This window comes from Capricornis sumatraensis, chromosome 17, assembly GCF_032405125.1.
Source record: "Capricornis sumatraensis isolate serow.1 chromosome 17, serow.2, whole genome shotgun sequence".
In the NCBI taxonomy this organism is placed as follows: Eukaryota; Metazoa; Chordata; class Mammalia; order Artiodactyla; family Bovidae; genus Capricornis; species Capricornis sumatraensis.
In genome coordinates this window covers 61,015,134-61,034,760 of record NC_091085.1, presented here as the reverse complement: position 1 = coordinate 61,034,760, position 19,627 = coordinate 61,015,134, and the positions used below count along the sequence as shown (strand labels likewise).

Here is a 19,627-nt window from a genome sequence, read left to right as displayed (position 1 = left end):
AAGGTCTACAGATTTACAAAATAAATACTAAGTATTCAGGAGCAAAGAGGCATCATTTCTCAATTTACTCTTGAATAACTCAGCAAAAATGTGTGAATGTATATAGACTGAAAGATGATAATGCAAGTTATCGTGATAACAAACATTTTCAGAATCTGGGTAAAAGCTAAATGGGAACTCTGACTAGTATTGCAACTTCTAAATCTAAAATTATGTCCAAACTAAGTTTAAAAAAATCCACTGGCCAAAATATTTCATTCAGAGTTGTACTTCTGTTAACATTAATAACCTGGCAAGTGTTAGGTCACTTACACAAACTATGCTGTCTTAAGTGATCAACGTATGGGTAGATAGACAACACTATTCTTTTTCTGGAAGACCTATGACAAGGTAACAGGTTTTTGTTGTTAGCCACAGCAAGCAGCATGCGGGATCTTAGTCCCCCAACCCCTGTATTGAGAGTGCGGAGTCCTAACCACTGGAAGTCCCAGTAATTTACTTTCAAAGGTCAAAACTGCAGGGCACAAGCCAAGAGGTGCAGCACTCTGAATTCTCACTTGAGTAAGACAATAGAGACAAGCGCACTTTCCCCACAAGCCAATGGGAAAGTGTTACTATAAGAACATTCACAAAAAGAAAACAAGTACGCTGAGCTCAGAAGGGTGTGAAAAACCACAATGATTTGAAGAACCCAATGTCATGATTCCCCTGCAAAAAGATCAGCTGTTCTGACTGGCTCCAGCGGCATCCTGGGCTGTCTGAAAACTTGGCACTGACCTACTCCAAGGAGGACCTCTGAGATCTGTGAAGAGCTCTGGCATGGCAGAGGATTCACTCTTTAAAAGCCCAAACCCAGATCTCTGGCTCACATCCCTGGCTCAGTGTTATGTCAAAATATTTTTAAGTAGAGCTTTTAAAGTCATGAAATTACCCTTAACCATCAATTTGGTTTGATAGTTGCAAGTCTGACTTATTATTTGTGCCAAGAACCAAAACAGGAAAAACCATGTACTCATTAACTAGTATTCTAACAAACTGCTCACTACAACTGTCAAATCAAGATTAAGTTCATCTCACTAGCACTAGATTTCTAAAATGTACTGAAAATAATAAGCACAGTAATTCAAAACACCTTTGTTTTTTTAAAAACAGAAAAATCTTCTCAACATGAAGGGAGGTCCCAAACACTCTGAAATTTTACAAAAAACCGTAATTTGTTTGGATAGCACTAAAAATCTGTTAATATAATCGATACACATGAGCCTAACTTCTAAAACCTCTAAGTATGAACCCCGAGAAAAGGACTGCATTCAAATATACAACCTTAACATAAAAAATGACCAACTCAACTCACCAGCAATTTCTACAATATCACCAGGAACTATGTCTTTAGCTTTAATCCGCTGTACACTCTTCCTATCTTGTCGATACACTTTGCCCATTTCAGGCTCATATTCCTTAAGGGCTTCGATTGCATTTTCAGCATTTCTTTCCTGTAAAAAAGAAAACAAAAGAAATTAGTAAACACAGCCTGCCACTGCTAAATGTTTCTAGTCCTAGGAATCAAAATTTTAGCGTTCTAACCTAAATTAAAAAAAAAAAACCCACGAGAGACACACATTAATAACATTTATAGTAAATGATTCACATCTTAAGATAATAAACACTAGGCCCTTTTGATTTTGTATTAAAAATGAAAAAACTAAGCACCCTAAGAATAAGGATAAAATCAACGGAGAAAAGCAATTATTAGAACCTGCTGTCCCTAAGCACACCATGCAACATGGCCCTCACCTTTAGCCTCACACACACCATTAAATCAGTCTTGTCTCCCATGAAAGCTGATGGTCTGGGTCTGGACTGTCCAGGCTCATCCCAGGCTTTCCCATTCAAAAGTTATGTTGACTGTGGATAAGTGACATGACAAGACAAGGTTTACTGCCTACAAAACCAGGACCCTAAGAGTGCCCACCCACTCACAACAGGTGTGAGAATTTACAAGCTCTCTGTAAAATGTTTAGGTTGTGCTTTGGCACACAGTAAATGCTTTGAGTGATCAATTAAGAAAACCAAGTTTTACGTCTCCTCACAAATTCTAAATCTCTCTCCAGTGGCAGAGACCAATAAAGAGCTGCCAGTCACAAACCATATTCACCATAATATTATATATGAACATGTCAAGACTTAGTCACACACAATTTTTCTTCCCTAATTTCAAGATGAAAGATGTACAATTAAAATGAGTCATGCTGAAAAAATGCTAAAGGAAAGTTCCTTTAAGGGGAGGTGAAAGTTTATATGCCAAATTTGCCTTTTATTCTCTTAGAAAATAAGCAATTAGAAGGAGCAAGTCTATAAAGCAAGTGCCCAAGTGAGGTTACTCAATTCAATGGACAAAGGAAAAAATTCTTTCATTTCTTTCACATCTTTGCCCTCTAAACTAAACATTTTCAATTTAACCTTTATTTAGATAAAATTTACACTCAGTACCATGTAATCTCATTTTTCACCTTGTGGTAAAAATTAAGTCCCCAAACCTGCTTAAAAGAGAATTCAGATGATAGAAAACAAAGCTATTGGCATGCGTGTCTCACTTTTTACATATGCATCCCTGAAAAAGTACAGGAAACCTTAAATTTGGGAAGTTCATGACAAAAATAATTTAAATTCCTATCATATCTACTTAAGGCTAAGTTCAAACATTACTGATATTGTAGAAAAAATAAATTCGGAACATTGTTGCTATTCAACTAGTCAAATTTGAAATCACTTTTTCCTCAGGATTTTCCCTCCTGAATGTATGAATTATGGCAGTTTTACTTTTTTCTCCTTCCTCAAGGTCATGTCAGGTAAAGTTAAACTGGACTGATCAAGGTTAAGATGTCCAGGAGCACTATATTTTGCTTCTATTAAAAATCAGCACAGGTACATTTAAATTAGAAGCATAAACTTAAAAGATAAACTGTCTCAGACCCCCAGGACGAAGATGCCAATTAAAATCACTTAAAGAGCCTCCCCTGCCGCCCACCAACCCAAACTATCAAAAGGACTATTTATATAGTACAGAGGGTGGAAAAGGGAAGCAAATGACCATAGATTCAGATTACATCAAAAAAAGAAGTCAGCTTGGGGAAAGACAAATATACCTAACTTACTACAAACAAAAACTCAGAAGACTGTCTGAGGTCTCCTTTGTTCTAAAAGTTTTAACGCCTACCTACTCCACTCAAACCCAAATAGGTCTAAATGTCATTCCTCAAACACACTCTATACTTCTCTGCTCATGCCATTCCCTCTCTGGAATATTCTCCCCAGCCTCCACCCAGAAAACTCCACTTCTCTATAGTTCCCCCAATTGCTTGTCAGCTGTCCTTGATGACACTAATCAGAAATACATGCCCGACCCCTCCCAAATACTACCTTACACTGTAACTCCCCTTACTTTCAGAAAGCAAGAACCCTATAGTACAGGCACATACTCTTCTGCACATTATGGAAATAGGATTAAGATGTAACAATGTTAAGTTAAAACACACATGAAAGTCCTGTAAAGACTGCTGTAAGATTTTATTTTACTTCTATCCAGTCTGGCCCTGGATATAAATCTCAGATACTCTATGTATGTTCTACCTATATGGCCTCTGGTAAGTCAATCCCTCTGAACTTCAGTGTCACATCTGTCAGATAGTCTCCGTCTTACAAAATCACTCTTGTAGCTCAGCTGGTAAAGAATCCATCTGCAAGGCAGGAGACCCCAGTTCGATTCTTGGGTCGGGAAGATCCGTGGGAGAAGGGATAGACTACGTACTACAGTATTCTTAGGCTTCCCTGGTGGCTCAGCTGGTAAAGAATCGCCTGCAGTGCAGGAGACCTGGGTGTGATCCCTGGGTTGGGAAGATCTCCTGGAGAAGGGAACGGCTACCCACTCCAATATTATGATCTGGTGAATTCCATGACTGTATAGGGTCTCAATCAGAGAAGGCAGTGGCATCCGACTCCAAGTCAGACACAACTGATCAACTTTCACACCTACTATGTAAATGGTGTACATTTAAAAACATGCACTACTAACTTAAGGACAGTCTAATGCTGTGTACTCTTTCTTTTGCCTAAATAATGCACAAAAGTATCATATCTACTTAACTACAAGCAATTTTTTTAAAAATCAAGAGGATTATGGCACATTTCTTCTAAAGAGGCATCTTTCTAAATGAGCTCATTACCCAAAGGCCTTCATGTTTACTAGTAAGTTTACAATTTCAACAGGACTAAGTATGTGTAGAAGATGTTTGCACTTTTAAGAATGACAGATGCACTCTATTTCAGTCCTCAAAGAGGTGACTATATCTGTCAAAAATCTAAGAGTAATATTCAAAAGATGACTGTGAAATATTAGTCTGCATCTGTTAAACTATATAAAAAACAAAAATCAAACCGACCCACAGTCCTAGAAAAGTTAAAATTCTTAAACTAGCTATTTGCAGGAGATAAATCATGCAGACGAGGGGCAAAAGTGTGATCCCATCATGTTTCTGTAGGAAAATTATCTTCCATTCTGGGAATAAGGCCTGGGCACTGGATAATTAAGGGAAAAGACCCAGAAATATGCTCTGAAAGTGCAATTATTTAGGATTCAAATAACTTCTACAGCTAAATCCACACACACACAAATCCAAGGATAATAAAAATGACACTGATTTTTATGAAGTCTTTCATAGGAAGCAACTAGGAAATATAAACAGATATACTGGCTCTCGAATTTTCTGGTTTTCCTGAAGTAGCTCCTTTAACCACTGTTCTTGATTCCATGCTACCATGGAGTATGAACAATTTTAACAGCAGAGTATATATGCATGAGGTCTAAAATTTTGCCATTAAATAAATTAATAAGTAAAAAACACAAGCAGTTCCACAGGTATTTTTAGTCAACACACCAGAAAAAACAGATAATAGAAAGACTAACAGTGTAAATCTCTTCAAAATTTAGCACTGCAGGAATTATTGCTTACCTGCCATACACCCACAATTGCATTGGCTACTAATATAAGTAAAATTACAAAGGGTTCTACAAAAGCTGTAATTGTTTCTTCACCTTCTTCAAACCAAGCCAAAACCTAAAAGAGAAATGACATTTGTTAGAACTGTAATGTGTTCTTACCACAAAAGTGGCTGGCACTAAAGGAATTATGATGATACATAAAATCTTTTCTTATCATTCTTCGAAACAAAAGGTAGCAAAATGTAATGACATAAATGACAAGCTTATATCCTGTTCTAACTCTTAACACTCAAAACTTTAAACTTCTTAACAATTTAAGAACTAATTTATTTTTCATGTAGTAATGGGTTTAAAATCCAAAACAAATACTTTGGAGAACTAAATCCCATCCATTTCCTATGTATATTTTTCAGAGGAAATAAAATAAATTCCTAAATTTAAAAGGCAATCATCAAACTTTGTTAATTTGGTTAATACTCATATGAGGTAATACCTACATGGCACAAATTCATAGTAGAAGTAATTAACCACTGACTTTAATATTAGTGTATATAAATTGCTAATGTCCCACATATTTTCAATGGTGTTACTGAAGGTCATCATCGCAAGGCTGTTCTGAGATCAGGCATGTATTCTAAAGGTTAAGCTCCATATGACACCTAGTATAACAACACAGCACTTCAGAGACGATCTAAGCCCCCAAATGTCATGACTGGCCGAAGAACACTGCCCCAAGAAAAATGAGCACAGAATTGACCTCTAGCTCACCCAGCCGTAACTCTCAGATTTAAAAGCTGAAAGAGAGCCACACTGTACTTCGTAACTGAGCATCTGTAATAAGAGAGAATCCAACACAATGATAAATACAAAGTAAAAGAGGCATCTAAATGGTTAAATTTTTAACAATAAATTTTTGTGGAAAACTGCCAATCCAAAAGGATGTTAAACAAATCTCATGATTCAATCTGGGAGGTAAGATTTGCCTTTGCCTTTTAACACTACTTAAAATGTTTGCATATTCCACAATGAAATCTTTTCTTTAAAAGATCTATTCAGTAAACAAAGAAAGCACTGTTTTTGATACATTGAATATTGTCAGATATGATGTATGGCAATAATGAAGCCAGTGACTAAGTTTGAACCTAGTGAACACCATACGATGAGCTTTGACAGAAACAGCAAACAAGCAGAAAGATGATTACGGCAAGATCCAACATGAATTTTGCAAGTTAAAAGAGGGCAACAATGAATTAACAACAAATATCAATTTGTTAGACAGGTATTTTCACTACCATCGCACCAACAAAAGAAACAGCAGTTTGAGCAGGAAAAAAACCCAGGAGACACAAGGACAAGGTCCTGAAAGATGAACCAGGGCAGGCAAAAACACCAGAATGAATAGAAATTGTTGCTGCAAGCTTTTGACAGGGCATTCCTGGTGTTAAGGCCAGGCCTAATGCCAGAATGAAAACTTCTCTAGGAAGTTATAAATTCTGATAGATGCAAGATCACAGCTGCTTTGATACTAGCCTTTCAAACATTTGCCAAGGAGAGCATATCAGAAATAAGAAACTTAATTAGCTCTTGGGGGAGAAAAATGGCTCAACTTGAAGAGTAGCAAGGACCTTTCCAAAAGGTCAGTGAGGCATTAGCAACTGTAAGATAAGCTTCACACCTTGTTAAAGTGAGTATGAATTTCCCTCTTGGCAGCTAGGCCTGAGGAAAAAACTTAAAGCAATATTCCACATCCACTGGAGCAAAGGAAAGACTCAGGCAAGCAAGCAGCTTCTACTTTTCAAGAAATGTGTGGTTCCTGTGCATAAGTGGTATTCATCAGTAAAGCAACCACCCTCATCTGTACTATGCAGTAGCCTTTTCTTCCACTATGTGACTTTAAATCTTTATGTGTAACACAGGCATTCGGCTATTTGAAGGTTCTGTCAAATGTGTGATTACTGCCTGATAAGAAACTAGTGGGCAAATCTCTTAATGTGGAAGGATAGTGCTGGACCTATTTAACGGTGACAACTACCAATTTGCTAAATACTTCAAAAAATATTCAAAAAACCCAAAGAATTAAGTGCTATAACTCAAAATAAAGATGAACCATATTTCATTTACTCCTAAGAATCAATACAGTCAATCATGTTCAAACCACACGGTGTAATCCTTCATGGTTTTGTTTAATTGAAAAGAAAATCTCTCGTGTAAATGGGAAGATGCTGTTGAGAAATGAAAGACTTCATGAGTTTGGGAAGGGGGTAGTGAAAAGGAGAGGGAAACTGGATGACACATTATTATGTGTTTTTAGCATTACAGTACAGTCAGTTCATAATTATGGTTTACTAGAAATTATACAAAATATACAGAGGCAGGGAGAGGAAATGTTTCTAAAAAATCTTTATTGAGAACAGGTTGAATATAAAGGATTATCTGTTTGTATTTCCTTTTGTTCACTGTTCTATCCGCAGGGCCCTAGAAGAGTTTCCGGTATATAGGCAATGCTCAACCATGTATTTATTGCATATAGATGCATAAATAAACAAATCTCATACAAGTCCCTACCTAGCAGTATATAAACTAAACACAGAACAAGAAGGTAACTAACTCATCAACAGTATCAAAAGGAACTGGAAAGACTGCTGTAGAATCATTTTAGGCAGTGTTTTTTCTTTCCCTGCTTTTCACTATTAATACAGTAAAAGTACTTCTGGGGCTTACATTATCCAGATCCAGTAAGATCAAAACTTTCAAACTTGTCAATCCCATTCAAAGTAACCACTGGCATGGTTACTTTATTTAGTTCCCTGACCAGGAATGGAACCAGGCCCTAGCGGTCAGAGCACTGGCTGCGCTGTGTCCAACTCTTTGCGACCCCATGGACTGTAGCCTGTCAGACTCCTCTGTCCATGGAATTCTCCAGGCAAGAATATTGCAGCGGGTTGGCATTCCCTTCTCGAGGAAATTTTCCTTACCCAGGGTTTGGATCCGGATCTCCTGCACTGCAGGCAGACTCTTCACTGTCTGGGCCACAAGGGAAGCCCTAAAGTGCTGGACCGCCAGGGAAATTCCCTAGCGAGACTAACTTGAGATAGGACTGTGCACCTTCTCTTTGCTATCTGAAGACTGATCTCAACAGCAACTTCTGATGGTAGAGCCAGAAATGTCAGAGAGCAGGATTTAATTAAGCAAAATTTAATCCAAGGTAAAGAGACATGTTCTGGTATAAACTAGGTCATGCTACTGTGTGACTCAATTACCTACATGTCAGAGTAATATGCAGAGCTCTTAACAAGACTGTAAAAAGAAAATGAGAGATAAGCACATTCCTAGGACTGAGGGTCCTAAAACATGTACCATTCTTCCTTGTCTCCTTAGAAATTTGCAATGCATTTGAGCACTCAAATACTTGTTAGATGAAGGAAAAATTTATATCAAAAATTTTAGAAAGAAAAAAAAGAAACTAAACACGTCACAAGAAAGTTATCACTGATAAGTGTTACAACAACTATCTGGGGAGAGAAAACTCAGCCATTATAAATACTATGGGGGCTTCCCTGGCGGCTCAGTGGTGAAGAATCAGCCTGCCAATGCAGGAGACGCAGGTTTGAATCTTGATTCGCGAAGATTCCACATGCCACAGAGCAACTAAGTCTGTGCTCTAGAGCCTGGGAGCCGCAACTAGATAAATAACTGCAACGAGAAGCCCTTGCACTGCAACTAGAGAGTAACCCCCGATCACCACAACTAGAGAAAGCTCCCCACCCCCGAGTCCACTAAGGGCAACGATGATACACTCAAAATAAATAATTTTTTTAAAAAGAATGGTATGAATTAAGACTATATATTCTCTTCCAATCCAAAGTTCATGTGAAAACACTCAATATTTTCAGATTTGAGAATACAATCTTTTTAAAAATAAAACAAAAACCCCATAGACATTCACCTTTCAAACCATCTTTTAAACACAGGCTCTAAATAAATTACTTGAATCAGTAAACTGCCCACTTTATCCTTCAAAATAATTAAAACACAGAAAAAATTTTAAATCACTACATTACCAAATACTTCTTGAATACATCTTATTGAGAAAGGCAAAGTAAATCAATTTCATGTATTTTGAAAATGCTATCAACACAAACTCATCCAGGTATTTCTTTTAACAAAAGCACTAACCTAGGCTCTAAAAGGAATTAATAGTCCCTTCAAAGGTTTCAGTAGGAAAAGACAAATTATTCAAATATAAACCAAAATTTGAGAAGTGTCTTGGTCTAAGAAAGCTTAATTAGCATTTTAGGGTCAATCTAAGTAGCTGAGATGGGGAAACGGGGGTGAAAGATAGAAAAAATTAGGCAAATTGTGTTACCAGAGGACATGAGTCAGACAGATGAGACAAATAGTCCTCATGCTCACTTCCCTCAGGTAACCATCACCTTAGACACCTCTCCTGACTTCCCAATTTGAAAACTGCCCTCTTTCCGCATGGCCCCCTACTCTACCACCACCCTCCTAGGCACCCACTTTTTCTCCACGGCACTCTCTCCAATCCAACAGATTATTAAATATTTTCATTTTTAATCTGTCTCCACTAGAACGTCAGCTCCACGTAGGATACCGTATTTCCCTCCAAGCTGTATCCACAGTGTTCATGCTACGTACCTAAGATGCTCAATTCCTAACAAAGCAGTGAAGGGAGAAAAGAACAGGCAGTCCAATTAAGCAATCACGATGTGTTGTATGAAGGGCAAAGTTGGTGAGCAAGGGGGATGGAAAGAAAAAGTGAAAGGAAAGGAAGGTACTGAATGTCAAGGAATTTCTAATGTTACTTCATATGCAACGGAGACACACAGCTCACTTCTTCCAACCCAAGGGACAAGTTAATTAAACTTTATCCATACAGGTCACAAGTGTAAAACATTAATGCTGTTCCCTACTTTTTGCATCAGCAAAATATTAACTTTGGTTAACAGTTTACTACTTAATTTGATATCTGAAATATGTCACTAAAGCCTAGTATTTCTTAACTTGAGTAGAACCTGATAATGCATCATGTGTTGATTATAAACCTATTTGCTTCTCCAAAAGAACATGTACTTTTTACTGTTTTGCCTGATAAACGAACAGGAATCAACAAAATCAGATTCTTCACTCTCTGAGCCACCAGGGAAGCTCATAGGAATCAACTGATTATCACAAAAGATTCAGTGCTCTTTTCACAGATAAAGAAATGTGGAATGAAAAGGTCAAGTACAATGTAGCAATAGTCCCAATCCCCATGAAGAAAATCAACAGGTTTATATCCGCAATGTCTTCAAACAAATCAAAGTAAATTAAAGTCACAGTACTTCCTAAACAATAAACGTTAAAACTTTACTGTTTCTTTAGTCACTAAGTCATGTCCGACTCTGCAACCGCATGGACTGTAGCCTACCAGGCTCCTCTGTCCACAGGATTTTCCAGGCAAGAGTACCAGAGCGGGTTGTCATTTCCTTCCTCAGGGGATCTTTCCAATCCAGGGATCAAACCTGGGTCTCCTGCTTGGCAGGTGGACTCTTTTACCACTGAGCCACCTGGGAAGCCCAAACTTTTTTCTGTTTAGCAGCCCATAAAATAAAAACGTAACACAGTTCATTTCCTAAGCAATAACTCCATGTGGTTACCTAAAAGGTAACTCAAACTTCAACTGAAAAATACAGACCTATGAAGCTATAAAAAGTCAACATCCTACCTTACAACAAAATTAAAGCATGTATTAAAAAACCCATTTGAGGGAATTTCCTGGTGGTCCAGAGGTTAGGATTCGGCACTTTCACTACCAGAGATGGATTGGGGAACTAAAGTTCCCCTAGGACTTGAGACACAGCCAAAAAAACAAAGTAAAAACTACATCATAATGCAAAGTATTAGTATAAAGTCACTCAAAACTGGCCACTCGAGATTCTATACAACTCAAACAGTCAATAGCCTGCCTACTGGAAGTAACGCCATTGATGTTCCAACACTGCCTTAAATAACACACACAAAATATCCCAATAAAAATTTAATCTTTGGATTGTATATACAACACCTTATTAACTTCTAAGAGGTCCCCAATGACCACCGAAGCCCAGTATTAAAACTGCAAAACTTGAGATTATTTTAAAATTATGTAGCCATCTTAAACATAAGCATTATACTAACTCAAACACATTAGTTGTTTTGTCCCATGACAATGTAGAAACTAGCTAAACAGCACTATTCTTTGAATTGGTAAAGTAGCAGCCACTAATTGAGAATTTTTTTTTTAACCGACACACATAAGATACAGAGTAATTAACTCAGGATGCTGCATGAGTTGCTATGATACTCTCATTTTCTTCAATGAAAACCACAGAAAACATTTGTGAGGAATTAATTATTAATGGCTACACATCACTTGGCTAACATGGCATAATATATGGCAGTCTCATGGCAGAATTTGAGAAATTTCAAAAAAGCTCACCTCTTGCCAATTTTTTTCCTTCACCTAAAGTAAACAAATGCTCATTGCTTCATGTATTTAGTTCTCAAAATAGCCCTCTGGAGTAAGGTTGTCAATAAAGACTGAGGTAGATCCCTGAGGCTTGCATGCATCTTTTGCAAACACACAAAAAAAGAAACCCTGTAGTTGTGTCAAGTTTGCAAAGCCTGAAAAAAGTTAGCACGTTTCTCATCCTGGTTTTTATAAGAATAAAATACTGTACTTTAAAGAACAAAAGGCATCTCTTGTTAGGATTAAGAACATCTGTGTCCTATTCATGACCATTTTTAGGAAAACTTGGAGGTCCACTGCTCATGAGAAAAAAAATGCAATAAAACGTTAATGCTGAACAGGAAAAAAAAACTGTAAGAATCTAGAATTATCCTTTTCAATGCCCATCACCTTTCTTCTGCTGTTTGCATTTCACCAGTTTCTTAGCAACCATACAGGACTCAAGCGGGTAAGCACGCACAGAACATGAAAAAACAATGTGTTTTTTTTTCTTTTAAGATCTAGAACCAATTGTACTAAACCTTATTCTCTCAATCTAGGAGCCACTCAAGACGGGGGTCCAATTTAGATAAATATACTACCCTAAAGGTCAGTGACCAAATTTGGTCAACAGTGGTGCCATCACTGCCGTCATCATTCTTGTCACTGTCAGAAACAACTGTCACCTTGCCATTACCAGGAAGGGAGAGCAACTGGAATATTCCTTTTGTAAGTTCTATTTACAGACTACAAAGAGCCCATCATCATCTTAGTATGATCTTACACAACGGAAGAACCCAAAACAGAAAAAGCCTTCCAATAAGCAACTTTTAGATATTAAAAACTGATAAACCACAAGAATTTATAAAGACCCTACCTGCCACATTTGGCAACAATTTCTAAATGGACTGCAAATATCAGGCATTCATTAATTTTCTGTACAGGAATGGCGTGTTCTATTTATAATTTTCAAATACCTAGGGTATTTAAAAAAAAAACAACCAAAAACCCAAAACCAAAAACAAGAAAACACAGCTTAAATCTCCAAATAAAATGTTCTCACTCAATAGATAGATGTTTCCTGCTTTTTCGTCTAAAGTACAGTCTCAACTTTGGGGAAAGAAAAGAAATTTCTTTATACTTACAAAAGATATACATGCTGCCAACAATAAAATTCTAACTAGTAAGTCTTCAAACTGCTCAATCACAAGTTCCAGCAAGGTTTTTCCTGTTAGAAAGAAACATATTTGTTGTAAATGTCATCTTAAGATCAGCATGGCGAGGGGGCAGAAAAAACATGTTAAGATTACTTACCTTCTTCAGCCGGTAACTCTGTAGAAATTCATCAGGCAACGTGTCAAGAGAAGGAAAAGAAAAAAAAATTTAGCACTCTTTCCAAAAAGAATTACTAAATCATCACTGTCTTTGAAAGATGCACCTAGACGTAGGAACATTCAACAGTATTTAATAGAAACCATACCAAAATGCTACCCCAAGAAAATATGCAATACTTGCTGTACTGATCTACTCTGAAACGTGAAATCTCATCAATACCTAAGCAGGGTTTCTGAAACAAGGAGTCATTTCAGCCCTGTCATCACTTCTGTCAGATGTGTAACTTTGGGTAGTAGAATGGTCAGAGGCATTCTCAACTACAGCGACGCCTCATAAACCGGCTAGGGACGAGAAAATGTCTCGTAGGGCTCAACCCAGATGCAGGAGGCTCATCCCTCCCTCTGCCGGGGCCAGCTGCTGCTGGTGAAGAGCCGCCGAGCTAGCTGCGTGCGGTAGAAGGTCAACGGCTGGAGCCACGCGGATGTCGAGACGAGGCGCAGACCCGACCTCGGTGCCCCCCGCCTGCAACCCCTCTCCTGCGGGGCCAGCGCGCGGGCTCAACCCGTCGCTTGCAGCCCTCGGCGGGCGCGGAGCCGAGACCCACGAGGTGGAGCCCAGTCAGCCATCTTTCCTGGCTCTCGGGCCCGCGCCGAGCCTCGCGGGGCCCCTGCAGCCCCGGCGCCGGGTACCTACCGTTGGAGCCCCATCTCTCCTTGAGCTTCTTGACCTGCTCCAGGCTCAGGCCGGTGCTCTCGTTGACGCCGAAGTGGCCCAGCACTTCCTCCACCGTCTTTGTGTGCGCGTTCTCCATGGCTGCGGGGGCCCGGCCGGCCTCGCCTCCAGTCCCCGCGGCCTCTTCGTCTCCGCCTAGCACTCGGGCCGCGGGCTCGTGCCACCCCGGGCGCCCAGGCGCGGACTGGTCTCTCCCCCTCCTTCTCCTCCCCCGGCCGCTTCCGCCTCGTTGGGCGCTGAATCACCCCGCGCCCCCTCCCCCAGACAACCGCCCCTCTCGCTGTCCGGCCCTCGCCGGTGCCCGCCCCGGGCACAGCTGGACGCTGGGCGGGGGGGGGGGGGTCCTGACCCTCCCTCCCCTCGTCAGAAGGGAGGGCCTCCTTCACCCTCAACCGCCCGCCGGGAGTGCAGGCCGCGGCCCCGAAGCCCCCTCCCCGTTCTCCAGTGGTGATTCTCAGCCCCGCCCGGGCCGGAGGAGGGGGTGCTCTGCCGACCCTTGAGAGCGGAACGGAGCGAAGGAGGAGAGCCGGCGGGATGGTGCGCGGAGCGCTCGCCTAGTCCCCTCAGCTCTGCACCCCCGACAGTAGCTGAGGAAACTGCGGCGGAGGAGAAGGAGGTGGCGTCGGGGACGGCTCCGCGGCGGCTGCTCTAATAGCATTTATCCGCGGCTGCCTCCCCTCTCGCCGCCGCCGCGGCATGTGGACGCCGCTCATTGGCCAAGAGGGCCCAGCGCGGCGCGGGCGGCGCGGCCCCGCCCCCTCCCTCCGGAGCCCTCCCTCCCGCGCGACTGGCGCCCACGCGGCCGCGCAAGCCCCGCCCCCTCCCGCGCACCGCCCCCAGGAACCCGGATCCAGGCCTGAGCGCGCCGAGCCCGCGCACTGCAGCCTGCGGCCGTCCCTTCGGCGGAGCGCGAGCCTACGGCCTCTTTTTGGCTCTTGAGGATCACGATTCCTACCCGGCTCAACCACCTGCAGACGTAGAAGCCAGGAGGGTGGAGGGCTCAGGGTGCGCTTGCTGCACTCGCTGCCTCTAGGGAACTGCCTGCCCTTCAGAGTCGGTCTCGGGTTGGGGGTGGGTGACCGGGAAGGCGAGGCCGAAGAACCTATGAACTCGGTCCGCGGAGAGCTTCCGGAAGCGTGCTAGTGTTGGTGTCCTTGGCTCGCTCCCTCGCCCTCCGCCCCCAGGGTCGCGCTCTGCGTCCCTAACCTTATATCTTTCAGAGCCCCTCTCAGGAACGGAGGAGAGGAATTCCGCAGTTCACATCCCACGCGGCCAAAATCCCTCATCTGTCGCTTCGGGAACACCGCATCCCACACCCCTTGCCGAGAGCTCCACCGCATGCAAATAACCAACCCTACCCCAACGCCTTCTGTGCTCAGAGGGAATCCCACTCTGGGGAGAGGAAGAAGGAGGTTTTATTTTATCCTTAATGCCCCACACAGCTTTTGATACATAGAAGTCACAGCTTACACTACTGTAACTTAAATAAGCCAGAGGTGAGCTAGAAGGTGCGTTGCTTGGACATTAATCAGGCTATTTTTATTTTCTAGACTCCCACTTTCGTTGGTAGCAGAAAAAAGGGACTTTAATCCAAAATCTGCTCTTAAACCGCAGATATTTGCTCTAGAGGTCTGCAGAAAACCTACGTCAACAAAGACCTACTGTATAGCACAGGGAACTCAATAGTCTGTAATAACCTATGTGAGAAAAGAATCTGACAATAAAGCTATAAAACTGAATTACTTAACTGTACACCTGGAACTAACAAAGCATTGTAAATCAACTGTATTCTAGTTTAAAAAGTAAATTTAAAAAAATTTAAAAAAACTATGTAGCATCAAGATAAAGAGAATTTTGCTAATATAAAAAAATTAGACTATTGGGACTTCCTTGATGGTCCAGTGGGTAAGACTCCATACTCCCAATGTAGGCAGTCCAGGTTCCATCCCTGGTCAGGGAACTAGATTCCCCCACGCTGCAATTAAAGATCCAGAATGCTGCAACTAAGACCCGGTGCCGCCAAATAAACAGACTGTTTAACAGAGAAGAAGACCTCATTGAATTCAGGAGCAAAAAGTGAACATATTCGCATCACAGAGCAATTTTCTTAAGGGACCCTGTAGCAGGATGAAGCATGTAGTCCAGTTTTGTGTTTGGCTATGATGTACAATCCACACCAGGCAAAGCTGAACAAAAATCACCTCAGCTGTCCCACATGGCTCAACCTCAGGACCTAAGTAAGTGTTAGTCGCTCAGTCGTGCCCGACTCCTTGCGACCTGATGGACTGCAGCCCACCAGGCTCCTCTGTCCATGAGATTTTCCAGGCAAGGATCCTGGAGTGGGTTGTCATTTCCTTCTCCAGGGGATCTTCCCAACCCAGGGATCAAACCCAGGTCTCCTGCACTGCAGGCAGATTCTTTACTGACTGGGCTACAAGGGAAGCCCTAAGATAAAGTCCTTTAACAGACGCAAATCACAGTGCATTACCGGGTTGAAAAAAATCAGGCAGGTCATTTATTTCCAAGGTGGTGGAGGCTGGTATGCAGTTTTGATTGATACTTGGAAAAGGACCAATAAAACCCTACACCAAACAAACAAACAAAAATTCTAGTGTATGGCAGTGCACTAAGAGAAACAAGGTAGAAACTGGTTAGGTCACAGGAATGGAGCCTCTTGCAGGAGGAACAGGTGACTGCATGGTGGGGGTGTGGTAATGGAGGGCTGGGGGTTCTTTTCTTTCTCAAACCAGGTCTGCTCCACTTCTTACCCATTCTGCCTCACCCCAGTGAGAGTAGAAAGGCAAGAGGATTGTTAACCTCAGTCTGGAAATTAACTCAAGCACTTGACTTTGGATCCACGGCTTGGTCTCTGCTTGGAGTTGTCAGCACTTCTGCTTCTTGAGAGGCTCCTGATCAGGGCTTTTGTGCTGAATGCTGTTCCCCAGATCTTCCAGCTTCTTGTTCCATGTTATCTTTCAGATCTCAGCTTACATGTTACCTCCTCAGAGATATCTTGACTGACTACTTAAAGGGCTAGGGCTACCCTCCCCGGTCACACTGGCTATCACATTGTTTTATTTTCTTCACAGCACTTACCGCTGATGTGTTTTCTGCTTAGCTGTTTACTGCCTGTTTCCTCCTACTAGGATGTAAGCTCCATGAGAACAGGAGCTTGTCTACCTTGTCCATCATTAGGGTGCAGAAGACCCCTGGTATATATCATTTATAGAATGCCTATTGTTTGAGTGAATGACAGAGTTCCCACCATCCCTGATCAGTGACTTGCAAAGGGCCGGGCCATGGGAGGGCCCCAAGCAAGTTTTTGCTGAACTCAAGTTTATTGATTTCCAACTAGTGAAATAAACAGGTTGTTGTGTTAGTCGCTCAGGTGTGTCTGACTCTTTATCCTCACCAGGATTCTCTGTCCATGGAATTCTCCAGGCGAGAATATTGGGGTGGGTTATCATGCCCTTCTCCAGGGGATCTTCCTGACCCAGGGATAGAACCTGGGTCTTCCGCATGTCAGGCATTCTTTACCATCTGAACCACCAGGGAAGCCCTGTCGCCTCATGTGAATGTGAAGCTTAGGTTTAAAGCAAACGAAAACAAAGCGAAGCAGCATTATAGGTTTCTCAGAGACAAGCATGTGTGTAAGTTCACATTGGTAGTGTTACCAGACTGTTCTTTGCAAGTCTATTTCCTGGAGGTTGGAATGCAGATATTCCTCAACTTGCCATGGGATTATGTCCTGATAAACCCATCATAAGCTGAAAATGTCATAAGTCAAAAATGCATGTAATACACATAATATGGGCTTCATAGCTTAGCCTTCAATGTGCTCAACACACATTAGCCTACAGTTAGGCAAGATCACCTAACACAAAGTCTATTTTATAATAAAGTGTTGAATATCTCATATAATTTATTTAAAGTGAAAAACAGAATGGCTTTAAGTGTATCAGTGTTTACTCTTCATGATCTGCGTGGCTAATTGGGAGCTGCAGTTGGCTGCTGCTGCCCAGCATCTTGAGAGAGTATGATAGTGTGTATTGATGGCCTGGGAAAAGATCAAAATTCAAAATTCGTTTTTTGCTGAATATGTATTGCTTTCACATCAGCATAAAGTCGAAAAATTATAATTCAAATCATCATGAGTCAGGAATTGTCTGTATTCCCTTAAACTGAAACAGTGTGCTTTTAAGCCTGGGCTTGGCCCTTTCTATGTCATATACCAATTATGCCCTTGGTTCCTCAACCCAATGGTGTCTCTAAAATATGTTGTTTAGAGGTTGCCAAAATTTAGCAAAACATAGCCTTCCAAAGGCAGACAGATGCAGTTACTCTTATGTAGAAATCGACTTATGCTCAATAGATTTTATACACATACTTCTTGCTAATAAGGTTAAGCAAAACAAGAATGGGTTTTAGAAATAGTTTAGAAATAGACCCTTGAACAACACAGGTTTGAACTGTGTGGGTCCACATATATTCAGCTTTTTTTTCCTATAGTGAATACTGGAGTACTGCATTATCTGTGGTTGGTGGAATCCTCGGATTTGGAACTATGGATGTGGAGGAACTGTGTATGGGGACCAAGTCAGATTTTCCACCTCATAAAGGGTGGATACTCCAAACCCTGTGTTGTTCAAGAGTCAACTGTACTCTCTCTCTCTCTCTCTCTCTCTCTCTCTCTCTCTCTCTATATATATATATATATATATATATATATATTTTTTTTTTTTTTTAAACCAAGGGCTGTAGGTATATTCAATCAGTTGGGAGCAGAGAAACTGTGATTCAGAAAGATGCATCATTTGATCAAAGACCCTCAAAGGAATTAATAAAGGAGGATATTAGCTGGTAGTAGGCATGCGTGCTTAGTTGTGTCTGACTCCTTGCGACCTCATCGACTGTAATCCATCAAGCTCCTCTGTCCATGGAATTTTCCAGGCAAGAATACTGGAATGGGTTGCCATTTCCTACTCCAAGGGATCCTCCCAATCCAGGGATAGAACCAGCATCTCCTGTGTCTCCTGCATTGGCAGGTGGATTCTTTACCACTGTGCCACCTGGGAAACTGGTAGTAGGCAGGCTGGTTTAAAAAGCTAGGTAGAGACTTCCCTGGTGGTCCAGGGACTAAGACTTGAAGCTCCCAATGCAGGGGGCCCAGGTTCGATTCCTGGTCGAGGAACTAGATCCCACATGCCACATCTAAAGATCCCACATGTGTGCCTTGTAAATCTTTTCAGTTGTGTCCAACTCTTTGGGACCCTGTAGATGGTAGCCCCTAGCTCCTCTGTCCATGGGATTCTCTAGGAAAGAATACTGGAGTGGGTTGCCATTTCCTTCTCCAGGGGATCTTCCTGACCCAGGGATCTGCTGCAACTAAGACCCAGCACAGCCAAATAAATAAATATTAAGAAGAAGGAAAAAAAAAAAAAGCTAGGTAGACATAAAAGGCCCAGTAGAAAAAAATGACATGCCAACTTTCCAATGCTCTACAACCCTCTCATAAGACAATGGAGATGGTAAAAGGCAGTCTGTTCCATACTTGGACAGCTCTAATCATTAAAGCAGTTTCATTCTGGGCTGAATCCACCTCCCACTAGCCAACTTCATTGGTTCTTTTTTAACCCTCTGGAGTAACTCTGAATAAGTTTAATCTCTCCTCTGTGTGAGATCCCTTCCAGTATTTCAACGTATTTATCATGCTCTGTGAGTCTCTTCTCTCAAGTAAAAAGAACTGCTCAATCTCTGAGCTGTGATGTGTATAGCAGGAGTCTGCAGCCCCTCAGCATCCTTGTTGTCCTGTCATGGAGACACCCAGCACTGAAGACAGGATCTCGCAGTGGAGTTATCACTGTCCACTTTTGTTTCCATGCTTTCTCCTGTACATTGTTGATTTGTATGAACAATCAATTCAAAAATGAGTCCTGTGTATATAAACTGGAGTCATTTAATCTTCCCATTGTCTACTTGCACTGTTGATCATTTTAAACCCAGGTACTGAACTCCAACTGTAATGGAATGTCTTCCTGTTCACTTGGCCCATCTTTGCAGTCCAGTGTGGT

The 19,627-nt window shown here is 41.5% G+C and overlaps 1 protein-coding gene across 2 annotated transcripts in view; it reads right to left on the bottom strand.

Moving 5' to 3' along the window:
• ATP2A2 (ATPase sarcoplasmic/endoplasmic reticulum Ca2+ transporting 2) overlaps nucleotides 1-13,911 on the bottom strand; it is a 56,453-nt gene extending 42,542 nt beyond the window's left edge. The window contains exons 1-5 of one of the 2 annotated variants that reach the window (XM_068989831.1): nucleotides 13,518-13,911; nucleotides 12,804-12,821; nucleotides 12,635-12,717; nucleotides 5,010-5,114; nucleotides 1,355-1,493 (exon numbers count right to left, since the gene is read on the bottom strand). In XM_068989831.1, the coding sequence (XP_068845932.1) occupies nucleotides 1,355-1,493; nucleotides 5,010-5,114; nucleotides 12,635-12,717; nucleotides 12,804-12,821; nucleotides 13,518-13,635 (463 nt within the window). In that variant the 5' untranslated portion in view covers nucleotides 13,636-13,911. The remainder of the gene's footprint in view (nucleotides 1-1,354; nucleotides 1,494-5,009; nucleotides 5,115-12,634; nucleotides 12,718-12,803; nucleotides 12,822-13,517) is intronic. The other variant, XM_068989832.1, reaches the window with a different exon arrangement.
• Nucleotides 13,912-19,627: the final 5,716 nt, after the last annotated feature.